The following is a 19,291-nucleotide window of genomic DNA, read 5'->3' as shown; positions in this document are numbered from 1 at the left end:
CCATCGAAGTAGGCACCTTGGGACCTCACATAATTCTCCCAATCTCCATCAGCTTCCCCATCGTATTTTCCTGAATCTCACTGATGGTCTGAAACCTCTTCCCTTTCAAAGGTGATTTTAGTTTTGGGAAAAGCCAGAAGTCAAGGGCACCAAAGCTGGGCTCTTGGGGTCTAAGTCACCTGGGTGATTTGATGTTTTGCCAAAAAACTCTGCATGAGATGTGATGCATGAGTGGGTGCATTGTCGTGATGAATCTGCCAATCACCAGTTCCCCATAGTTGCAGCCTTCTGAGTCATCCTAATAGTTTCTGTGGAGGAATGTTCAAGCTTAATGAAAAATGTGATGCAAATTCGTTGCTCTACTTGCTCAGTCATTTTGAATGTGATGGCCACACAGCACACATGCTCAGTCACTAGTGTCTACCTCCCCCACTGACTAGTACAGTGAAGTTGTCATTGTTCATGCATGTGCATTCCAGTCCACTCTCCTTGGCTGCCAGTTTACCTTGATGTTGCACAAACTGTTCTAGTTATATTAACAATGGTTGTACTTTTTCCAGACAGACTTCGTATGTTAATTCACACAATAACTTTTTATATTTATCACTCTTGTGAGTTACTATGGATTACAAAATTTCACTGAATTAAGGTGAAATCAATAATAGGATAGGGAATGACAATTTAAACAGACACATGTTGAAATTCTACATAAAGAGAGTGGGAAAAAAAGATGCTTACAAAACTTAAAACCAGGTAAGACACCTGTTGATAGGTAAATTAATGTCAACTTGGGTGGGCCATAGAGTGCCCAGATTAAATATTGTTTCTGGGGGTGTCTAAAGATGTCTCTACATGAGATTACTATTTGGATTGGTGGGCCCAGTAAAACAGATTGTTCTCTCCAGTGTGGATGGGCATCACCTATTCCACTGAAGGCTTGAATAGAGCAAAAGGTGGAGGAAGGAGGAATTCACCCCCTTTTTTCTACCTTTTTTACCTTACTGTGACATCTCACCTCATCTTCTCCTGCCCTTGGACTTGAATTTACATAATTTGCTCCTCTTGCTCTCAGGCCTTCGGACTCATACTGAATTGCACCTCTGGCTTTCCTGGATTTCCAGCTTGCAGACCACAGATTGTGGGACTTTTCGGCCTCCATAACCATGTGAGCCAATTCCTCCTTATCTATCTATCTGTCTGTCTGTCCATCTATCTACCATCTTGCTATGTATAATCCTATGGTTCTGTTTTTCCTGAGAACGCCACTACTACAGCACCTCGGGTTTGGGACTTGGCACAGACTATGGCCACTTCTGATATTAAATTCCCATAGAGATAAACATCTCTGTGGAACTTAAAGTTCAGAGATTTTAATTTTTTGGAATTTGAATAACCCACCTTCTTTCGATCCTGTGGACCCCTATTTCCTAAAATAAAAATATGGCAATTATAATTTTTTGAAGTGAATTTTTATTTTGAAAATTGCATTAACCTCTCTGATGACGCCTGTTGGTCACACAGGGAAAGTCTGTTTTACGAGATGAAATGATTAGGAGAGAAGCTTAGGAGGCAGAAGTTCATTGTGTTTCAAGGGGTTGGTATCAAGTTGTGGGATAGGATGTTGATAGGGGTGGGACAGAACCAGGAGCAGATCAGAGGTTGTACTTAGCAGGTGACTTTAGAAGAGCTATGTGTCTCCTGTAGATCTCAGTTTCCACATGTGCAAAACAAAAGGGGAGACTTAGATGATCGCTAAGGTTCTCTGCAGCACTAAAACTTAGAGGCCCTCTTTGGAAGAACAAGAGTTGTATTTCATGTATCCCAGTGCTCTGCACATCGAGTGCTCCATAAATGCTAATTGACAATGGCAGTGACAAAGTAATGAATAATTGGATCAAAAAGGATGCCCTTATGCTGGAAAACTACAAATAGAAAGCCCTGTATCTTCTCCAATGAGAGGCTACTTGGTCAATATTTACAATTTGGTGGAAAGAGGTAGGAGTGGATGGGTCTTTGGAGCTTCTTGTTTTAGCTGACTTATTTTCACAATAGCATATGTTTTCAGGGTTAATGCCTTTAAGGGTTCTGTTGACTGCAAATGATATGTAGTGTATTATAGATAGTTTTGGTGGAAGTAGCAGGTGATCAGACAACAACAGAACTACACAGAAAATTCTTTGAAGCTATAGCATCAATTATTTCTTAAGGGAACCTCTTCGAGGTTCCATACTGAGCTGAATATTTTCCTTTTGCCCTCCAGATCTTCCTCTGTCCTCCCCTACTCTCTGACCAGGGAGGATGACCTCTATGGATGGATTCCAATAAACTCCTGTACCCTGTAGCTTCTAGTTCAGTCTGGTCATGATAGGGGGAGGGAGGAGACTGTAGTTCAGGTATTTATTCTTGATATTCCTCCTTTGAGGTCAATTTGAGCTGTCAATGTCCTTTGACAGGCTGTGACTGGTCTGCTCAAGGCTGTTGTCACTACACAAGCCTCTCTCTTTCTGGGTCTTGGTAGCCTTCCCCCTCCTCGTCCTATCAGTTCTATGGATGGTGACTTCTCTGCTGCTGTGAGTCCCAAATTCTTTCATGATTCCTGTGATTTACTTATACTCCACTTTATAATTAATCCCTTTGTAAGTTAATCTTCTTGGAATTACTTTGAGTGTGCCCTGTTTCCTGTTGGGACCATGACTAATAATACACAGATTATTCTACAAATTGAGAATAAAGAATTAGTAATTGGGGCCATATTACCATACATCTTATTATGCAGATCTCTGTCATAGCTCTCTGGACTATCCCAAGAGTGCTCTGTCACTTTCTCATTTTCTTCCCCAACCACCAACTTATTGTGACCTCATGAACCAATCAGGGACCAAAGCTACAGCCAGCTCAAAACCAAGCCAGAAATGCTTAATTCATTCTCCTCCCCTTCCCAGTATTCTCTACTCCCACCCTTGGTGCTATAGACTGTGAGATCCTCAATCAAAGGGAGAGGTTCTGTCTTAGACTTCTATCGCCCCCAGAGCCCGGATGGAACACAACACACGGTACACAACTGCTTGTATAAAGAATACATGAAGATGGAATCAAAGAAGTCTCTATTTTTTAAGCCTTATGTGTCTAGGCAGCCCAGGGCTGGTCCACTTCTCTCCTTTCTCTGAGGATGCTCTGTGCTCCTCTTGCCTCCAGGCACAGCACTGCTGCGGTTTTCTGACAAGTTGTATGCTCCTTAAAATTTTTGTTGCTGTTTTATAACAGCTTATTGAGATGTAATTCACATACCACAAAACTCACCCATTTAAAGTGTACAACTCAATGTTTTTAATGTATTCAAAGAATTGTGCAATCATCACCACAATAAAATTTAGAATATTTTCATTACCCTAAAAAGAAACCCCATACACTTTAGCGATCACCTGCTTTCTCTCCATCTGCCCTTTCCCCCCTCTCCTGGCAACTACTAATACACTTTCTGAGTCTCTAGATTTGCCTGTTCTAGACATTTCATATAAACGAAATCATATAATATGTGGTTCTTTGTGAATGACTTCTTTCACTTTGCTTATCGTTTTCAAGTTTCATCCAAGTTGTAGCATGCATCAGTGCTTCGCTCCTTGTTACAGTCAAATAATATTCTAATATATAAATATACCACATTTTAAAATTTTGTGGACAATTGAATTTTTCCACCGAGTGCTGGCAAATGTTTAGCAACAAACAATCTGGAGAAAAAAAATCCTGATTCATAGCATTTGTTGATTTCCATGTGTAAAGAGTCACATCATGGCTGATTGCAGGTTACATAATGTCACTGGACATGGAGTGGGAAAGAGATGCTAAAATTAACCCTTGGGAGTCCCTACAATCCAGTTCCAGCATAACAATCTGACCATCTTTACTAATGGATCACTCACGTTACCAGAGGTGTGGCCACATGCAGTGACGTTTCCACAAAGTATTAGTTTAGGATAATAATAATAACAATAACAAAAGTAATACAGTTGGCTCCAAACTACCAATAGTCTATGTTTAGTTCACTGTCTTTTAGCTGATCTCCCTGCTTGCTCTTAAATAGTCCAAACACATTACTTTAGCTCTTGCTTTCTCTGCCTGGTACACTCTTTTCCCTGGACATTAACATAACTCATTCCCTCATTTTCCTATGAAGAGATCTCTGCTCAGGTGTCCTCTCCCCAGAAAGGCCTTTCCACTATCTCATCCCTTTATTTAATCTTTTGCTAAATCTTGTTTTCTTCATAGCAGTTATCACTGATGCTGTATTATTCTGCATATTTATTTTCTCATTTGTTGATTGGCTGTCTCCCCACCATAGCACAGGCTCTGTGAAGGCAGAGTCTTTGCCCATAGTTGTACAGCCAAGGTCATGCCCTTAATCATTTTGAACAAGTGCCTCTTTCCCCCTCTCTGCTCCTTCTGATTTGTGGTCTAATCCTAGCACAGACAGGACTTGGTTGACACTAGTGGGAGACATTTGGTGATGTGACCAAGAGTGTGCCACACTCTGAAGCCAAACTAAATGTGTCGTATCCCAGCTCTGGCACCTACTGACTGTGCATCCAGAGTACGTTGCTCAGTTTCTCAGAGTTTCCCCACTGTTAACACAGGAAAATAAGAGTGCCCACCTCCTCCATCTGTTGTGAGGACTAAATTAACATGTTAATTTAGAGGGATCAACACTTGGCAACTGTTCAGCACACCTTATCTGAGGACATCTTCCAGGAGTAAGCTTTATTCACTGTGTAGGTCTCCTCTGGGTGCCTGCCACGTGGAAGCCTGTAGAAGTTGCTATCCACCTGCTCCACAGCCCTTTTCTTATTACCCTCATTATGGCATCCAGTAAGAGCACTTCTAGATTGTTCTGCTGTTCCAGGAAACTGGATGGTTCTCCAGCTGCTTTTGTTTCTCACAAAAGAGGAGACCCTTAGGCTTCAAGAAAGTGTTATCTGCCTGCTCCTCTTAACTCACAAATCACTTATGCTAACCACTAGGTTTGGAAAGGGCCCAAAGGAAACCATAAGTTATTCTCAGCCTAACTAGATGAGACTAGTCGGATGCGGAGTGTCCCTAGAGCAGGAGAAAGAAAAGCCTCCCACAGAGGAGAAATCTTATCCACAAGCCCTAGGACACTGAGAGTAAAGGGAGCGCTGGTGTCCTAAACTTGGAGAAAGAAGGAGATGGCAAGTCATTCATGAAAAGAAGGGAAATCACTCTGTATGCAGGACTGGCTTGGAGGGAAGCCCCTGAGATCCTCAAGTCCTCTTAGCTATGTGCCCCCGTTAGGTTGGGTCCCTAATCCAAGTACTATCCTTCCCCCCTCCAATCCCAGGTCCATGAATTTGGTTAAAGTCATGAATTGCTCAGATAGGGGAACTTCATTTACTAATTTTGGGTAAACCCAGTTCCATTAATATTTACGAAACACAAGCAGTTGGCAGTGTTAGCTGGCAGTCCCAGGAACCCTAGGAACCAACAATCCAGAGTCTCATCCCAGAAAAATAACCCTGCCTGTCTCTGAGCGTCCTCGGTTCCTCCAGTCAGCTTCTGGGTCTGATTCTTGCAAAACATTTACATTGCCTTGTACTGGGGACTTCCATTGGACCCCGCGGGGACTCCTTGAAACGATGGAGGGCTAAAGGGCTGGGAATAGGAAGGGCTGGGGAGGTAAGGAAGGAGGGAGGGGGAGAAACAAGGTGCGTTTCTCCTTCAATTCGTGTTCCAGTCGGGAGTCGGCCGTGTTCCCAGGCGCGGATCCTTTCGGACCAGAGACTCTTCCAGGAACAGCCTGGCAACCTGCGCGGGGGACTTTGGCTGGTCGGGCGCCCGCGTCTCACTCCTCCCACTGCTCTCCTCCCTCCGGGCTCCGAGCCTCACTCAGGGGCGTGTCCTGCCCTACCTCCCTTTCACCGAGATCTGCTCCTCTGGTTACAGCAGCAGCGACAGCAGCCGAGCAGGAACCGTGATAGCTCCGGGTTTCTAGGAAGAACCTGTGGCCGCGGGGGCAGCAGCTCGGTGGGGGCACCTGTGTGGAGCAGGAGGGCTTGGGATTCTCTGAGCCCGAAGGAAGGGGCACCTCCCAACCCCTTAGGAATCCACTTCTCTGCGGAATCTCCGCACGGAGCTGGGAAGACTGGTGGGGTAGACATGTGCAGGACCAGCTAGAGGGCTGAGAAAGGTAAACATTTGGTCCAAGTGTTGAGAGGCAGTGAAAACTGTGTCTGGGACCATGACAGCTTCCCCCCTGGACTTTGGGGAGGTGGAAACTTTCCTGGACGGGCACCCAGAGTTGTTTGAAGATTACTTGATGCGGAAGGGGAAGCAGGAGATGGTGCAGAAGTGGCTGCAGAGGCACAGTGAGGGTCAGGGGGCTTTAGGCCCAAGGCCTACCCTGGCTGGCAATGGCAGCGTGGCTCACGGCGGTGGCAGAGGCAGCAGCAGCAGCAGCAGCATTGATGGTGGCACCGGACCAACTGGCTCTGGCAAGAGCCAGCCCACTCCCGGTGGCGGGGACTCTGGTGGGGTACCCCTGAGTCCCAGCTGGGCCAGTGGCAGCCGGGGCGATGGGAGCCCGCGGCGGAGAGCTTCTCAGAAAGAGCTGAGGAAGAGTTTTGCTCGCTCCAAAGCCATCCACCTGAACAGGACCTACGATGAACAAGTGACCTCCCGGGCCCAGGAGCCCCTGAGCAGTGTGCGGCGGAGGGCGCTTCTCCGGAAGGCCAGCTCCCTGCCCCCCACCACAGCCCATATTCTCAGTGCCCTGCTGGAATCGAGGGTGAATCTGCCTCAATATCCCCCTACGGCCATGGACTACAAGTGCCACCTCAAAAAGCATAATGAGCGTCAGTTCTTTCTCGAACTGGTCAAGGATATCTCCAATGACCTTGACCTTACTAGCCTGAGCTACAAGATCCTCATCTTCGTCTGCCTCATGGTAGACGCTGACCGTTGCTCTCTGTTCCTGGTGGAAAGGGTGGCTGCTGGCAAGAAGAGTTTGGTCTCCAAATTGTTTGATGTGCATGCCGGGACCCCACTGCTGCCCTGCAGCAGCACAGAGAACTCAAACGAGGTGCAGGTCCCCTGGGGCAAAGGCATCATTGGCTATGTCGGGGAGCATGGAGAGACGGTCAACATTCCTGATGCCTACCAGGTAGGACTTTGCCTTGTCCCGCTTCCAGAGCCCCATTGGCCTGGGAGCCAAGCCTTCAGTTACCCTTTGGCATCCAGGAGCACATTAATATAGACTCTTCACGATATGATTCTTGCTATTTAAATTCCTTCTGAGATTAGATTAGCTGGAATGTTTCTACACCATCTCTGATGTCATGATCTTGCCCTAACACAGTGGCTTGTGCAAAATTCATGTAGCCCAAGAGCTTCATTTTTCATCCAATAATACCATGTGTTCTCTGTCAAGATACTTTGTCTTTAAGAATAACAGTGTGTGGTTTTAGAGTGCATTTGTGGGGTGATAGAAAAAGACGTCTACTTCAGAATTCCAGTGTTAGTCTCAAGAATATGGGCATGTTGGCATCTTTGATATCTTTTTGGGACCATAAAGCATTTCATTCTCATTCGTGGTTGGAAAGGGAACAAAGTGCCTACCTGCTTTCCTGTCCCCTTCTCTAGTTTACAGTTGCATGAGTTCCAAAGTAGAGAAGAGGAGGAAGACAAGGAAGGTCAGGAAAAGAATGGGCCTCTGACTTACTTGTGCATTTTTAGCATCTATTTTAACTGTTTTGTTGTTGAGTTTACAGAAGTTGAACAAGTAGAAGGATTATTTATCTTTAGGCTGGAATACAGATTATCTGCAATCAGCTTTTAACAGGACTGAACAGTATTTTAGTTTGTGAAACAAAAAAATTGAAACTTTTCTAGCAACTTTGAAGGCAAGGAGCAGGGTAAATATGCTAGTTTCAAGTGGAAAAGGAAACCCAACATGCTGTCATCTGGTATTTCTAACCAAGATTTTCATTTTCACAGTGATTTGAACTTGATATTAGATCCTGGATCCAAGAGCCGGTCAGTTCTAATTCCTTCATTATCTATTCACTGGACATGGTGACACTGGATGCCACTTTCTGTGAGACTTCTTCAGGGTTCATAAGAATTGATAGATGAGCACTTCTTTTAGTCGTTAATAGAGCTGCATGTTTTTCTAGAGTTTGGTTGCTATTGATCAGAATAGCAAATGTGGGGGGAAGGACATGAAAGGACAAAGTTTTTATTTCATCTGAAAGTTGACAGTCTTACATAGAAAATTGATTAGCTTGTACTAAAACCAAGTTTCATGTTTTTGTGAGATGTCAGTATAACCCTTTAATGTTAAGGGATGCTTGTCAAAATACCATTTTTGTTAACCTTTTGTTATTGATTAGGTGCATTATTCATTATACACTTCTTGAAGACTGACAGGTTTAAGTCAATTAACCATGAATAATCTTTAACAACTGTCTGGTTTTTTTTCCTACAATCCCAGAAAACCGTGGGAAGAAATAAGAGCATTTAATAATTGATAGGTTGAAGATTCTGTATCATAAACTCTTCTTTTCCAGTATTTCCACATCCTTCTTGCATGCTTGGCCTAAAATAAAATCCCTTTCTAGTTAGATGATATTTATTACAGCCTAGAATTTCAGTCTTTTCTCTTTCTTGCTTTTACTTTTCTTATTCTTCACCAACTGATTTTCTTCCATTTACATAGCTTTTATTTCTTACTCCCCTCCTTCAGATCCTAACTTTTATTTAATACTGTTTCATGTACTGTCTTTTCTTCAAGAGCATAATTCCTGGCTTCCTCAGCAGTTAACTTGTCCTCTTGCTGACTAGAACTGTGGCCGCAGGCATTATCACAGGCATAGAAAATAAGATTTTCAGCAGCTGTTTCTTCTGGGCCTTATTCTTACCCTGAAGACAGAGTGTAAAGCCAAGTTGCCTTTCGGTATTTGAAAGCTGATGTTGGGACAGGGGAGGTACTGCTTTTGTTTCCCACCAGGGTAGTAATGATGACTGTGAGACCAGGTTGATGGGAGGGCTGGCAAAGGCAGGGAAGAGAAGGGTGGTGTTACACGGGTTGAGAGTTAAAGATTTTAGTTCCCTCCTTGTATTCATTTCAATCTGCTTGGAAAGTTTCTCCTTTCTTTTCCCATTGGCTTCCACTATGTATTTTTAACCTGGTGTGCTTTTTATGTTACTTACACTACTCTTTGATGAGACTACTTCTTTTCTTCATTATGGTGCATCACAGACACTGCTACTGTGACCTTGGGAGAATTTTGTGATCTCCGAGTCTCAGTCTCCTGACCTGCAAAGTGGGAATAACACCTCTATGACAAATTATTGTTTTGAAAATAAAATGAGATATTACATTAAATTCTCCAAAACATTACCTGGCATATACAATTACTCAGAAAATGGTAACAGGAAATGACGACTTTGATGATATCTAGTTTGCTAGTATTCTTTTTCTTTCTTTTATCTCATTTTCAATTGGTTTTTCTCCTTATCAGGGACTGAGAAGTGAATTTAGCACATTTTGACCAGCCTAGTCTTTTTCTGAGCTATGCTCCACCCTTAAATTAAGTACATTTTACTTAGCTTTACATTCTACTAAAGATTTCTCTAAATGTGATTGATAACACTTGACCTAGCCTACCGGATCAAAAGTTCTACTCTTTGTTCCTCTAAGTCACTCATGCAGGATAAACTTTTTATGAAGTTGTATTGACGTTGCATCCTTCCCAAGTTCTAGCATTTTCCCCCACCCGTTTTCTGCTGGTATAGATTTCCCTTAATGAAAACTGACAATCTTCCAAATGCACGTTCTTTTATCATGGTGTTATTGTAATTCTCATCATGTATTGTTAACATCATGAAGTTTCTATGTAAAAATATAACCATCCTCCTTGATTCTTTATTAACTACTACATTTTAAAGATGCTTCTTGCTCAGATTCAACTAGTGTAGTTTTTTCTTCAGGAGATGGATTTATCACATGGAGTTCCAAAATTCAAATCATTGGATAATTAAGTTGATGATCCTCTTAGATTAGTTTCAGAATACGGTGAGACAAAGGCACTGAAGACACTTAGGAGATTAGGACAACAAGCATGGCGTTCTGGAGTCAAGGATAGATAATTTAATGAAATACTAAAGTTGAGTGAAAGTTTTGGCAGGAAAAATACTCCTCAGTTTCTTTCATTATTTTTCATTACGTTATTTAATTAGTCATAAAAAACAGACTTGAAATTTGGAGACAAATAAAGAATTGCAAGAGGGAAAAAAATTATTTTAGTTACATAGTATGGATCTCAGTGGCTGCCATTTATTTTTTCCCCTGACAGTTATAAGTTATTAAACAGTCACTTTAATTTAGTAATGAAAAAATTGCCCTCAAGAGGTTGAAAATAAGAGCATTCAAGTAACAGGTGTTTTCTTTGAGATTATTCTAAACATACAGAACACAGCACTTTAAATGTTAATAAAAAGTGTGAGATGATATTTTTGTCAGTGTTAAAATTAATGATAGAGGTGTATGATGGGTTTCTGGTTTGAAAAGCATCCAGGATGTTTTGCTAGGTGAACCGAGAAGAGAAAGGATGATGAAGAACGGCTGCAGGTGTGCCAGACTTTCAGAAAACCTGGTCTATTTACACAGCAAATTCATTAATTCATTAGTTCCAACAAACACACACTCAGTGCCCATTATACCTAAGGCTCCGATCAGAGGCTTGTGGGTGCACAAAGGTGAGAGGACATGCATCTCGCATTTCAAGTACTTCCAGTCAAGGGGCGTGTGCTATTCACGGACTACTAATGCCAAGCTGTACTTAATGACACAAATAATGGCATTAGTGTTAGAAGAAAGTGAAATCACATTGTGACTGGGCTCATGATAGAAGACTTCATGGAGGAGGTGCCATTTGAGCTAGGAAATGAGTTAGATTTTATTGTTGGAGATGGTTGTGGCATCAGGGGAAGTGATCAAGGTACAGCAAAATGGCTTCAGCAGCGTTATGATGATGAACAAGCCCAAAATATGTATAGGGGACAGTGAGTGGTTTAATTTGGCCAAGTATTGCATATTCTATAGAGTTAATGTTTAAAAGTAATATTCAAAAGTGAGGGCAAAATAAGAAGGGACCTTGAATACCTAACGAATTTGAGCTTCATTTATCGTAGGCCGCAGGAGCCCTTAAAAACATTTTAGCATCATTGGAGTGATGTTTTGGGTTACTTGGTCGCAGTGGTTGAATGGATTGAACAAGAGGAGGCTCAAAGCTGTGAGAATAATTAGGAGTCTGTAAGGGTGGTCTGGTAGAGCCACGATGAACAACTGGACTAAAGCAGGAACGGGGGGAGGGCAGCAGGGGACACATGGGAGATGTCCGGCGTGTGGACTGGGGCTAGCACAGAGAGAAGTCAATGATGACTCAGAGGTTCTAAACCTGGGGGGTATGGAGAAGGGTAATGATGTCAATAAGAACAGGAAAAGATGCTGGATAAATAAAGATTTTAAGTAGAGCCACCTATATAATTTGTGGAACTCAGTCCAAAATGATAAAGCAGGAGCCTGGCTGGAGGTGGGAAACCAAGCTTCCCTCCTTAAGGGTCTGCTGCCCAAACCACAACAGATATGAGACCCCCATGTAATTTTAACTTCCATGCTGAGAAATTCTTAGTACCTGGCTTGGGGGTGGGTGAGAGGCTCCTGTTGTGTTGCCTACTGAATTCACCAAGGTGCTGTTAGCTCTGGGTTGGGATGAATACAGCCTTGCTCTTGTCCTTGATGGCATGGGTGTGCACTTGACCCTTCCCACACTCCCACCCACACACCAACTAAGAGCAGAGGGCAATGGCAGACATGGGATGCGGGCCTCTGCCCCCATCAATGCGACCTGGCTGTGGCTCCTCATCACAGGGCAGGGTTGACACGTGGTTAGTCTGGGTGGGGCTCAGGACACGGGAGAGTAGGGATCAGTGGCCGAGAACCAGTCCTGGGCAAGCAGTGGGAGAGGAGACTGAGTGTGAGCTGAGGCTTCAAGCTCCAGGCTCACACAGCATTGTCCCATTGGACTCCAAAGCACAGATTCAAAGCACAAATTCAAAGATCAAATTAAATCTCATTCAGGGAGCCCCCGCAACTTCACTGGTCACACGCCCAAGAGCCTGGCCCTGATTCTGAGTCATACTGAGTCTTAGGTGAAAAAGTTTAATTTTATTCCAGCCCAGTGTCTGCTGCTTTCCCAAGGCCTTAGCTCCACCCTAATTAAATTGTGTGCCATTTTCACTGCCAGGATAGTGCCCTTCTATTTGTGTGTTTTCATCCTTTCTGCCAGGACTACTCTGTCTTCATCTTTGCTCATTCATATCTTGCTCTGCTTTCTCATGATATAAGAAAGGAAGGCTGATTGCTTATCCTTGAAGAGAGGAGATCGAAAACAAAACCAAATATTATACACAAAGTTGTATTTAATGATGCATTCTCCTATCCTATACATTAAATAATAATATAAATAATAACATTTAATAATTAATTTTCACTGAATTTTATTTTTTTAGTTTATTTTAGAATAATCTCTATTGAAATAACTGCATTGAAAAGTGTTTGGCCCCAGAAAAGACTAATTTCATGTAGCTAGAAAATCAGTGACAAAAATGATTCATTCCCTAATGAGCCAGTGCTGGCAGACACGGGTTTACAGCTCTGTGATTAAGTTACTGGCATTTGCTTAAGAGGCAGCTGTTGATCCCACTCCAACACTAGGATTATAAAGGAGTTTCATGAAATTTTATTTCAGCTTTGCATGTAGTGTTTGAAAAATTCCCCCAAGCCCACAAACATATTCACTACCTCAGAATCAGAATTGATTTTGTGCTTGAAGCAGGAAACACTTCTATTTCGGCCCCTCTTCCTAACAGACACACGCGTATGATAAACACAGTGACAAATTGCATTTGCTGTTTCGTACGTGAGAATAGATTACAGAAAAGTGCAGTTCCTACAGAATCGTGGGGAGGTAATTTAAGGTTAACTTAATTTTTTCCCAACCCATAAGTTAAATGTTTACTAATCTGACCAGTTTATTTTGGGTCCTGAGATTTGGGTCACCTGTTTATTTCCCAGGCTGGCTTAATTTGGAAGTTAGTATTTTGTGCTTAATATAGTGTTGAAGAGTCATAGGAAGCTTTCCTCTGAAATAGCTTTGAGTTGTTTTATGGGAAAGTCAACAAGGTCTTTGAGATCCCCTACTTGCTACTTAGACACTTATTTTGAGTGGTGTTTTGCAATATAACCACCTTCTTTTGGAAAGTAGAATTTGAATCGTAAGAGAAGCAGTTTAGTCATAAAGTAGGAGGTTGGAGTTCCAATATTTTAGGACAAACTTTGTTTCCTGTTCATGTATAGGCATTTACGCTAAATTAATTGATTAATTAGTTAATCAATTAATTTATTTATTTTAAGGATTAAGAGAGTAAGAAGGTTTCCTGGCATAAAAAGTATATTTTCTGTATCTCCAAGAGTTTCTTATTAATTGGCTGTCTTTGATGACTGAACAGTGTGGTTTCATACATTAATGATAAATTCTATTTTCTAGCATAAAATATAGCATTGGGCTGTTGCAAATTTGGTACAAGAAATCTCTTTCAACTGAAGGAAAAAATGAGGAACTTCTGAGATATCTCAGGGTGTCAATTTAAGAAAATTTAAATATACTGGTAGTCAAAAGGGAAATTGGAGCTTGACTATTGATTAACAATAACTACATTTTGAGAGCACTGAAACTAGCATAGTTCGGGGAACTATGAGTTAGGCATCAGCTCATTGGCAAGCATTACCTCTTTTTATCCTTTCAACGAGCCCTGGAGGTAGCTACTACCACCCCCATTTTACAGAAGGAGGAACTGAGGCTTGGAAAAGTTACGTAATTTGCTCAAAGTCACTCAGCTGGGAGGTAAAGGAGCTGGGATTCAAACAGATCTCCATATTCCAGACATTTCCTGCCTGCCACTCCTTTTGTGGCGTGTACTGGTGATTGACTACTGTGTGCACACTTACATCTGTTCCTTTGCCTTCTTTTCTCTGCCAGTTTAAATTCTTTCACCCCTTAAGCCCCATTGCATGAAAGTCTTGGTAATCCCTGCCCCACCCACCCAAATTGGACATGATCTCCCTCCTTTAAACTTCTGTAATACTTTAATGTGCTCCTTTCTGTTTTCTTAGTGTCATAAGTATTTGGGTATTTAAATGACCTCCTGACTATGGACTTAAGATCAAGATATGATTTTGTATTTGTCATTCACTGCAGTGGATTGTATAGGACTTAATGCAATTGAGTTAATTACCACTGATCCCTCTTTATATGATCAGTTCAACCACCTCCAAGCAGAAACTTCCACCTAGTCAGGAAATCTAGACAGCTAAACCAGGAAATTCATCCTCTGAACACATCTTTTAACTCACTGGACTCCATTTTGTAGGCTTTTAAAAAAAAATCGGGCTTATGAAACCCAGGTAACTGGTGATTATATGAATTGCTTTCTGCATTTATCACATCTTCGTGTTAATTGCTAGACTCCTCCCTGCTCCCCTTTTTTTCTCATACTTGTGTCTACATGGAGACCATGTTGTAGAGAAAGCAGACTGCCACTGACCAAATAGTAACAACAAGTAACAGCCCACTGCCAGCTTCAAGGCAGAAGCATAGGATGCAGCATTTTTAGCTGTTTTGGCTAACCCACTGTTTTGGCTAACTGCATGTTCCAATTTCCTCCTGTATATCCCACCACATAACAAAGTTTAGTGAAGCAAAAACACCCCTTGCAGCCTTAGGTCTTATAGACGTGAGGATTTTTCCTCTGAAAATCCTTTGAGATATGGGAGATTATATTGACCAACCTTATAAATATTTATAATAGGGCTTATGAATCCTTTTATTATGTTGACCTATCTTATAATTATTTATTTTTCAGAAACATTGCTCTTTCAAACTTATTGATTATATATATTATGTGTCACATACCCTCAAAAGGTCTCATAACTTCTGAGACAGTTGCATTTACACCCAACTCTTTACGAGATGTAGTTATTAGATGTCCCTGGGGCATGGCCAAGTGAGAGCCATCTCTTTCCCTTCTCTCCCTTATAGTTATCTGCAATGAATTGGGTGGCTGCTGTACCTCCTCTGCATCCTACCTCCCAGATGAAATAATAAGGTATTTAAGGGCAAATAGTACATCTTCTCTTGTTATGTAGAAATTTACTGCCACCTTTCAATCTGAAGAGGAGGCTGCAACTGCCAGAGCTATAGCTCTGGGAGAACCAGAGCTGTGGTGCTGGGGGAGAGAAACTCAGCCACTGGTCACCATGGCCCTGGGTGAGAGGGAAATACTACCCTCCACACACCCTTTGTCTCCTGCCAATGCCACTCATTGGTTGAACCTGGCTCGGTTTGAGGCCCAGAGGGCAAAGAAAGCCCTGATGCTGTGGCCCATAGAAGTTAGCCTCCAGGCACAGAATAGGGCAGTGAAAGGTGGCAAGTGCATCTGGAGAGCCAAGTGGGGACTATCCAGAGTCACCAGGGATATTAGCTTACTCCCCAGGGATGTCAGTGTATGTAGAGACCAAGTCAGGTGGGAGTATCCTTCTTTGTTCTTTTTTAAATTAATTAATTGATTGATTTTTTATTGTTGTTTAAGTACAGATGTCTCCATTTTCCCACCACCACTTTCCCCCGCCCCACCCCCACCCACTTCCCACCCTCAACCCTACCCAACTTTGGCTTTGTCCATGGGTCCTTTATATATGTTCCTCGACGATCCTTCCTTCTTTGATTTGAACACTAAGTGCCAGCAGTATATAGAGCATAATGATTGAAATCTGTTGAAAATGAGCTCAGAAACCCCATAATGATATTTGGTTGTTTTATTCTGTTCAAGTAATTCTGTTTATTTTTGATACTCTATTTCCCAGGAGAAACTCTATGGGAGGTGACTTGGGCCAAACACATGTGCAGGGAAAGGATGATTTTGGTTTAGTTATAAAACCTTTCCCTGTACTACCTGATTAAGCCCATTTGTTGGAGAATTAAATTCTTAAACTACTAATCACTTTGTGAAACTGTAAAAGACATCAGAGTGTAATAAAAATATTCTCTAGACTGGGAGAGAGGAATCTTGGATTCTATTTCCAGTTCTGCCTTAGTTTTTTCAGCTATAAGATAGGGATAATATGTCCAGATGTGTCTACCCCATATGGTATTTTGTAAGATATAATCATTAAACCCAATCATCAGATTCTAAAGAGAGCATGGGAGAGCATATTCAAAAAGACAAGGTAAGAAATGTTAGGCTTTGTTAATATTTTCAAATGCACAGTCCAGTAGGCTTTATTTATAGGGCCTGGTCCTGGGGACGACCTTGCACATAAAAGGAGAACTGTGATTTAAAATGTGGTAGTACCTGTATTGACTATATTTTCTTATTTTCTGTATTCTTGATATTCTGGCCTTGGGAGCCTTGATCCAGGAGAGACTGCCTCTCCCAGGGCGAACTAATAAGTGGAGAGAGCAGATGACTCTTTTTCTGGTGTGCCTTTGGCACACAAACCAACCTGTCCAGAGTTCCCCATCTCCATCTGTCTCCTTTATCAAATGCTCACACAAGCCACTATTTCCCCCTGCCCCAAGTCACCCTAGAGCCAGGCACTGGACAACTAGGGCTCACCTCTACAGCCCAGAATCTGTCAGAATTATTCAAATTATCTAATCGTAAACTGACTCAGGGAACCTGGCCTCTTTCACTCATTCCTTCCTGAAAGAACCCCAGTGAAGGTTCTGGGCCAAGTCTGCCCTCTTCCCTTCTGCATCCTGACCCACCTGGTCTGTCGCCATGTGGCCCTGAACGGTATGCTGTGCCTCCTCTTTCTAAAGATCTGTGACTTTGGCATTCCTCCTTCATGACAATCATTCCCATGTCCGTGTGTTGTACCATACCTGATTAAAACAAATCTCAGGTACATTTTAACTCAGCACCACACATACATGATGTTTTATGCACAGGTACAGATTACTTTAAAATGTAAGGTAATTAAATGCTTTACTTGAGCACTAGACTGTCAGGATTTACTGGCCATATACATATTCTGCACTTGATAAGCACAAAAAAGTTTCTTTCTTTCTTTCTTTCTCTCTTTGCAATTGATCACTGTTTATTTTTCTAGTATAATATGTGTTCTCAAAAGTATGCATTGGGTTTCTGTGCTATAAATTCCCACATGAAATATTTAGATCTATCACTTACAGTTTTATTCTCAAAATACTAGAAATTTTTTAAAATGGCGATATTTGGATCCAGTACTTGTAAACTAAATAAATTCTAGGAGCTGGCATTAAAGAGCGAATGAACACTAACTCTCAGTGCTTGTAATGAAGCTCTAACAGTTTATTGGGCTAGGTGGAATCTATGACACAATTTTATGCTAAATGTGCTGACTATTTCCTAAAAAGATAAGCTTTTTTATTTCATGTTTTTCTGTTTAGACATGGTATTAATTTTAATACTACGCATTATCCCTTTTCTACTTAGGCATTATCTCTTTTCTACTTATGCCTATAGTACTTAGATTATCAGAATGTTTTAACCTTTACTTTTTTCATTTTAATGAAATAACATGATACCCCTTTTTCATTTAAATGACTGTGCAAGTTTAATGAGCTAATGGTTTTTACGGATATTTGGCAACTTAATGTGCATGATTACATATTTAAAGTTTTAATAACAGCTGTAATGGAATTAAGAACTGTAGGCTTGGGATATTGTGGGAAGGATTATCCCAGGGTTGCTAAGGAAACCAGCTTAGATTTTACTCTTTTGTGCATAAGGTCATCTGGAAAAGGGAAGCTCTAGTCCCTGGTCTCTAATGGCCCCTTTATGGAGTACCATTATATCCCCCTTAGTCTCGTTCTCCTTTTGCTTCCCGAGGACCACCAAGTGAGAGGGTATATGTGCTATACAGTTGTTAAGGCTGGCTTTTTAAAATCTGCCTTTAGGTATGTGAGACTGCGGTCAGGTTCTTCTGTCACTTCCTCTTCTTTGAACATTGTCTTTGAAAGCCCAGAACAACCAAAGAAGGTAGTATCTCTTTTTTATCATGGCCCAGAGATGATCATGCAGAGAAGCAAGGAGGAGAGGAGCCAGCAGCAGTGAATGTGCCAGGCATTGCCAAGCAGGCAGAGGAGCACAGAATCTCTGGAGAGGAAGCTGATAGCACAGCTGGGAGCCAAGGCCTCTCTGCCCTCTCTCCTCTGCCACCCAGTTCTCAAATGAAGAAGCAAGAGGAACAGCTTCTGATTTTGTCCCCCCCCCCCTTTTTTACCGTGCTCTCGGTGAGTCCCACTGAATAGGCACAAAGGAATTGGCACTCAAGGAGCTCCTATTAAAGTAGGAAAGGCAGGAAAACATTTTTACACCTTTAAATTAACCAAACTGAGGTGATCTGCTATGTGAAATTAAAGAGCAAAAAGGTCAACTGGGGAAGAGGAATCATTGTCATTGTAGGGATGTTTTATACCTAAGACCTTGAGTTTCTGTTGAAGAAACAACCAATTTTATTATTTAGAGAGAGCCTTGAAATAAGCAGAATCAAGTGTTCATGTATATAGTCATATAACAATATTAATCTATTCTTGTAGCAACCTTAGGGAACCTGTACAATTTAATGCAGAATTATATGGAAATCATGTAGTACAGAGACTTGCAGTCAAGATGGTGGCATAGGTTAACATGGCTCAACTCCTAAACAACCACATCAAAATTACAGCTAAATTATAGAACACCCATCACTCAGAACCATCAGAAATCAAGTTGAATGGAAATCTGACAACTATGGAATTAAAGAAACCGCATCCATCCAGATTCAACCACAGAGCCAACAGTGAGATTGCCATATCTGAGTGGGTGCCTTATCTGAGACTCCATCAACCTGGCTAACACTGTTTGCCCTGCCCCCGAGATCTCCCAGACCTGTCCCACCCAACTTATGGCCCACCCATACTGTTAACAGAAACTTTTCCATATGAATGGCTGATCTGGGATTATGCTTCACAACTTTCCTAAATCTCAAACATGCAACACTCACTGCAGTGTTACTTAAAATAGTGTAAAATTTTCAACCCAAACATCCAACTAGAGGGTTGGATAGATTATGGTACATCGTAAAATAGAATATTTACTTAGATGAAATTGCCCACAAAATATTTAGAAAACAATA

The 19,291-nt window shown here is 41.8% G+C and overlaps 1 protein-coding gene across 2 annotated transcripts in view; it reads left to right on the top strand.

The window, feature by feature from the left end:
- Positions 1–5,957: 5,957 nt before the first annotated feature.
- Positions 5,958–19,291, top strand: part of PDE11A (phosphodiesterase 11A) — a 316,746-nt gene continuing 303,412 nt past the window's right edge. The window contains exon 1 of one of the 2 annotated variants that reach the window (XM_024561537.3): positions 5,958–7,171. In XM_024561537.3, the coding sequence (XP_024417305.2) occupies positions 6,251–7,171 (921 nt within the window). In that variant the 5' untranslated portion in view covers positions 5,958–6,250. The remainder of the gene's footprint in view (positions 7,172–19,291) is intronic. The other variant, XM_045196309.2, reaches the window with a different exon arrangement.

The sequence above is a fragment of the Desmodus rotundus genome, chromosome 2 (assembly GCF_022682495.2).
Source record: "Desmodus rotundus isolate HL8 chromosome 2, HLdesRot8A.1, whole genome shotgun sequence".
NCBI lineage: Eukaryota > Metazoa > Chordata > Mammalia > Chiroptera > Phyllostomidae > Desmodus > Desmodus rotundus.
Note: the sequence above shows the minus strand (reverse complement) of the source record. Positions and strands in the feature narration are given on the sequence as shown.